The sequence below is a fragment of the Octopus bimaculoides genome, chromosome 1 (genome assembly GCF_001194135.2).
Source record: "Octopus bimaculoides isolate UCB-OBI-ISO-001 chromosome 1, ASM119413v2, whole genome shotgun sequence".
Lineage (NCBI taxonomy): Eukaryota > Metazoa > Mollusca > Cephalopoda > Octopoda > Octopodidae > Octopus > Octopus bimaculoides.
In genome coordinates this window covers 132466795-132473323 of record NC_068981.1, presented here as the reverse complement: position 1 = coordinate 132473323, position 6529 = coordinate 132466795, and the positions used below count along the sequence as shown (strand labels likewise).

Genomic DNA, 6529 nt, shown 5'->3' with positions numbered 1-6529 from the left:
TATATATACGACGGGCTTCTTTCAGTTTCCGTCTACCAAATCCACTCACAAGACTTTAGTAGAAGACACTTGCCCAAGATGCCACGCAGTGGGACTGACCTCGGGACCATGTGGTTGGGAAGCAAGCTTCTTACCTCACGGGTCACTCCTGCGCATATATATATATATATATATATGATAAAAAAGAAACGGAGAAATTGACATATAGACATCAGTTTATTAGAACATAATTAAATTCTGAACAATATCAAACCCAGTTTCGCTTACAACTGTTTCCATGTCCAATTACTTCAATTTGAGAAATTGAATTAAATTAAATTAAATATCGAATATCGTTAATTGGATATTTCGTTAGTGGACTGAGCTACATTCCGATGTTTTGTATGACTCTTGTCTGTCATACCGGCCATGACGAAGGGAAATAGCCCTGAAACTCGAGTCGCCTTTATATATATATATTTATATTTATATATTTATATATTTGATCCTTTATATTGAACACTCAATATTTCATCTACATTCAATACTTTCTTTCATGGTGCCATCCATTTTTATTTTATTTTATTTTATATTGTATATTGTATATTCCATATTCTATACCCCACATTAGTTCTGCAGGAATATAAATAAAACATAAAAAACAGACAGTGTTGGAACTCTTTTAAGCAAAATAATATATTCCTCTATACACAATCATACAAAAAAACCCACCTTTTTTGTATTTATTTTTACTCGCATATATATATATATATATATATATATATATAGTATAGAATCAAGTCATAACAACTCGTAGGACACCAGAAATGGCTAGACACGATAACATAGAGCTCATAATGAAATAAGCAACATTGAAAAACATCAAGTGATGGCAAGTTATCTTAGATATGCGAGTGCCAATCCAATTTGGACCATAGATCCGACTCATGGGTTGGTCCTTGGCGTAGGCTATGTATAAAGTAAACAGATATGACGTTTAGAATTTACGGCAGCTGTTTCGGTTATCTTTTATAACAGCATTAAATAAAATTCTGCTGAAACAGTTGTAAATGTTAAACGCCATTTCTGTTTACTTCATATGTACAAACTTTTTCTATACAAACGGGTGTAATAGAACTTGAATCGTAGTATGTATATCATTTTGTTATAGTTGAAAAGTTTGGAAATCGAGTTGGCGCGAACTTTTTGGCCATCAAGTCACTGATGTGGCGTCAACGCTAAAAAAACAATGATATATAATTTTTTTTATTTGTCACAGGACCCTATATCTGGGGGACACCACAATGACAGTTACAATTTGTGTCGAGGTTTACATAAAAAGGGTCAAAAAAGGGAAAACACGGTGAAATAGTATAAAAGTATATACATAAACAAAGTATGCGGTCACATGAATTATGCAGTCCTCCTGGTACAGTAGAAACTCCAACTAAGGCCAATCTAGGAGCTTGGTAGACCCATAATTTCCCTGAACGCGAAGGATACGTGCCTTCTCCCAACTGTTGTTCCCCAATCTAGATATGCATGCTTAAAGTAATACCATTCACCTTAACCCTTTTCGCCCATGTCACCTATTTTTCATAAATTCACTGGGAGGTAGTGCTTTCCTCTCCACTCTCACTTTCATTTACAGGTGGAACTTAAGAAGTCGATGAGGGCTTGACCAGTAAGGTATCTTTCCTCGGTCGTTTCAACCTCGTCCACCACATAACCTCTGTTGCCATAGCCGTTAGACAGAAGAACACTGCCTGCCTTAGTTTGTTAAAGGTGGATGGTGGAACGATTCTCACGATAAATTCGTCCGATAGCTGGTTTCGTTCTACACGCGAGACCAACTGTTCGACATAACCCCAGTAATCAGCAATGCTCGTATATGAGTGTAGTTTTGTCTCTCTGAGCACATCTCGATCCGCCCAATGATAACAATGGACACACATACACAGACATACACACACACATGAACTGAAATCGCAACATCACGAAACCTTCCTGTGGTTTGTGTGTGTATGCGTGTATGTATAAGAGTATTGCTGCTAAATTAGAATGATGACATCTCGTATATGTATACAGTGAGACAAAGACTTCGATTAATTGAGTTTATCTATACAATCTGTTGACAAAATGTAAGAAACTTGTTCAAAATGTAAGAAATTTCGATGCTACGATAAGGGGAAATAACTCCAATAAAATCAATTCATATAAAGTTTTGGAAAATACAGAAAATGCAGCATTATAGTGGTAAATGTGTTTTTTCAAATCATACTGGTGAATGCACAGCCTTTGTCGAGTGGAAACTGCACGATCCGTCAGCTAAACAGGGAATGTCACCGATGGACAGTCCTTCACTGTTAGAGAAAGGCGATTCTGTTGACGTTGCCGAACAACATTGTTCGTACAGTAATTGCCAAAAAGCAGCTTCAATCAAGGGAGATAACTCTAACGCAAAAATTCATCTTTTGCTTTAGGAAATCTTTAACTTTTTACTTTTTACTTCTTTCAATCATTTAAATGCGGCCATGCTGGGGCACCACCTTGGAGAATTTTTAGTCGAATGAATCGACCACAGAATTTATTTTTTTTAAAGCACGGTACTTATTCTATAGGTCTCTTTTCACTGAACCGCTAAGTTACGGAGACGTAAGTACACCAACACAGCAACAATGGTTGTCAGGCGATGATGGGGTACAAGCACAAACACAAAGACACACACACACACACGCGCGCGCGCGCGCGCGCGCGACCGGTTGTTTTCAGTTTCCGTCTATCAAATCCACTTACAAAGCTTTCGTAAGCCCGAGGCAATAGTAGAAGACATTTGCCCAAGGTGTCATGCGGTGGTACTGAACCCGGAAGCATGTGATGGGGGAAGCAAGAAAAAATGCAAATCGTAGTGAGCCACAATTTTCCAATTCATTATATTGATATATGCAACTCTCTTGTATTTGTATTTAGTATGAAAAATGTATCCCAGAGGTATTGTGTCCCTTCCCCAACTATATTGTCAATATTCATGATCAACCTCACAACTTACCCTCTAAATTTATAGATACATAAGCGTGTGTATGTAAGTCTGTACGCATGCTTATATGTATGTATGTATATATGTATGTATGTATGTATGTATGTATGTATGTATGTATGTATGTACGTACGTATGTATGTATGCATGTATGTACGTAGGTATGTGTGTGCACAAATTTAGAAGGAAAGTAGTCGTACAGTGTATGAATATCAGCATGTATGCATGTGTACGTACATGCATGCATGCATACATAAATTAGGTTCTGAGAGGCACAAAATTGGACACAAACACACAACACCACGCCTCACCTTAAATCACTCCCATACTTATCAACCCACAACCCCAGAAACAATGATGCATACAACACAGTTGTACAAAATCTCCCTCTGCTCACTCAAGACCCGAAAATGAACATTCTGAATACACATAAACTCTTCAAACGCAAATCACTTAAGAGACTCCTAACAAATGCATTCCAGCACGGAGAACATTTTAAAATTAAAACCAACTTCACATGTGCCTCTCAGAACCTAATTTATGTCCTAACCTGCTCAGGTTGTGACCACAATTATGTGGGCCAAACGAGCCTTACTATGAGACGCAGAATTACGCTACTTAAAGAACAGATTCGTTTTCCTCAATACAGACAGATAGCTCTGAGTGAACATATTGACAGATGCGCAAGAAATAAAACACCGAATTTTCCATATTTTTCCATTATACCAATGCAAATATTCAATCTCCTTACAAGAACGCCTAAACAAGGAAAACCTACTTATACAAAAGTACAGACTACACCTTCATATACAAACTTGACCACATGATCCCTACACATTCCTATTTCAAAATCAAATTTATTTACCATTATTCAATAATACTGAGAAGGTAGTTGTCCCCCTTGCTACCTGTTGCTTCCCTTAGCCACTCTCTCCATTCATTTTTACTTCTCAAGAAATCCAAAATGGCGTGATTCCTTGTCTCACAGAATTATTACTTCGCAATGTCCCTTGAAAAGCTAATTTAAATAGCGAAAACTAGTTGGATATCATTACATTTTATGAGACTTTTACCATCCATAAAATATGTATATATATTTTATTATAAAAAGATATTAAAACTTTTTGAAACAAAGGCATTTCTCTTCCCTCTTTTTTTATATATGTTTTCCACATATTTTCACTATATATATATAGTGCATCAGACGAAGACAGGTGGTGTAGAAAACAAACATATGTATTAGTATAACGCTCGGGAAGTGAAAAAGTCTTTAACGTTTCGAGCCTACGTTCTTCCACAGAAAGGAACACAGAGAGAAACAAAGAGAGAAAAAAAGGAGGGAGAAAAAAGAATGTGTAGTGGCTAGCGACCTATCATATGTATATATGTATATATATATATATAAGGACATAGTACTGCAATAGTCTGGGTATTAATGGCCTGCAATTGTTCAACATACTTTCAGGCAACCTTAGATATCTACATGGTGTTAGACAGGTTTTTATACGTCTGGACAGGTTTTTATCTGAGATACCAGATGAACACGCATCGCGACAGGAGACGCAAAGAAGAGCAGCTCCGTCCAACTCGCTACTTCACCAAAAACAATATCGGAAACAACACCGAGTAACTACAGGTGGTGTATATATATAATAAAATATCTGATGCACAAAATGGACAGAGATACAAATAAACCATGTAGATGCGATAACCGAAGCTAAACAACTAGATGGAAAATCAGAGACTTGATAGTCAGTTATTAATACAGAAAGCTCACATTTAACAAGACAGCCTTCGTTAACTTGTTCAAAAGAAAATTAACACTACGCTAGATGTATCAGGTTGGCTAACAGGTGCCAAAGCAACATGACTTGTTCATGTACCTGTAACAATGAGGAGACGACTGTGACCAAAATATAAGCCTACAACATGCTCCAATGTAAAGTATCAGTCGTACAAAGAGTTGCTAGAGTGTATTCCTCCAAAATCACTGCAGAGCATAAAATGTAACAAGCAGAAAGAAGAAGAGGAGTTTGGGGTTGTACAAACCAGCTCTTTATCAACAAAGCTGTCCTTAAGGAATAGTAAAGTGGCATTCAGAAATGTGCTGACTCAATGTCTGAACTATGATTGATTTGTTCTGACCATAACGTTACTGTGCCTTGCCAAGATTTCAACTACTATAATCGATGCCCTTAAGAGACTGACAGCTTGATACACAGATCTATCGATAAGAACTGAAGCTACCGTTTTTTGTCATTAACAGAATTAAGCTATCAACAAGAATATTTCAGGGTGACATCTTACCTAAAATGTTTTCTTCCCAGCATTGAACCACTTTTCAACCCTGTTGATGAAAGAAAAGTTAATGTCACCTGTGTGTGTGTGTGTGTGTGTGTGTGTGTGTGTGTGTGTGCGTGCGTGTGTGTGCGTGCGTGCGTGCGTGCGTGCGTGCATGCGTGCGTGCGTGTGTATGTGTAGTTTGCATAGGTGCATGCGTGGCTCTGTGGTAAGAGGTTTGCTTCCCTATCATATATGGTTCTGAGTTCAGTCCCACTTCAGTTACCTTGGGCAAGTATCTTATATTAGAGCCTCGAGCTGACCAAAATTTTGTGAGTGCATTTGTAAATGGAAATTGAAGGAAGCCCATCACGCACACAAACACACACACTTGTTGTATAAGGTATGAATTCAGAGAATCAACTAGCTATCACGGACTAACGGACTAGGCTATCGGATCAGAATAAAATCTTTGGTGTAACTATGATGTTCTGGTGATCTGATAAGCTAACTTTTTTTCTATTTGCATTGATTTGTAAATATACAATTGTATTGAATAATGCGTAGCATGTATATTTATACAAACACAATTTATTCTATGCTGAAATTATTACTGTATAAAGAAGTTGTGAAACGGCTGTAACTCCCTAAAGATGTCAAGTGGTTTAATAAATATATTCACCTCTCATTCCTCCTAAATCTTTATGCTTTATGTGTGTGTGTGTGTGTGTGTGTGTTTATTCACTACCGTTTGACAACTGCTGTTGGTGTGTTTATGTCCCCGTAACTTAGCGGTTCGGCAAAAAGAGACTGATAAAATAAGTATCGGGTTTTACAAATGAGTACTGGGGATGATTCGTTTTAATGACTGAAATAAGTGAAAGCTAAAAGATGCATATATTTTTTTTCCCTTTTTTTCTACTCTAGGCACAAGGCCTGAAATTTTTGGGGAGGAGGCCAGTCGATCAGGTCGACTCCAGTACGCAACTGGTACTTAATTTATCGACCCCGAAAGGATGAAAGGCAAAGTCGACCTCGGCGGAATTTGAACTCACAATGTAAAGATAGAAGAAAGCATTTCGCCCGGCGTGCTAGCGTTTCTGCTAGCTCGCCGCCGCCTTCATATATATATATATATAGAAGGAGGAGGAGGGGAGGAGGAAGAGTGACCCGAAGATAGAGACAGAATCATTTATATGCGCAGCTCAAGAGCAAGAGTTAAGGACCAACTAT

General features: G+C 37.7%; 1 protein-coding gene across 11 annotated transcripts in view; it reads right to left on the bottom strand.

The window, feature by feature from the left end:
• Nucleotides 1-6529, bottom strand: part of LOC106870292 (large neutral amino acids transporter small subunit 2) — a 273162-nt gene that overhangs the window by 249518 nt on the left and 17115 nt on the right. For 2 of the 11 annotated variants that reach the window (XM_052970761.1, XM_052970813.1), the window contains one exon: nucleotides 5324-5363. The exons of the other annotated variants lie outside the window; for them this stretch is intronic. In XM_052970761.1, coding sequence (XP_052826721.1) covers nucleotides 5324-5346 — 23 coding nt within the window. In that variant the 5' untranslated portion in view covers nucleotides 5347-5363. Of the gene's footprint in view, nucleotides 1-5323; nucleotides 5364-6529 lie in introns of those variants that run through there. 11 annotated transcript variants of the gene reach the window in all.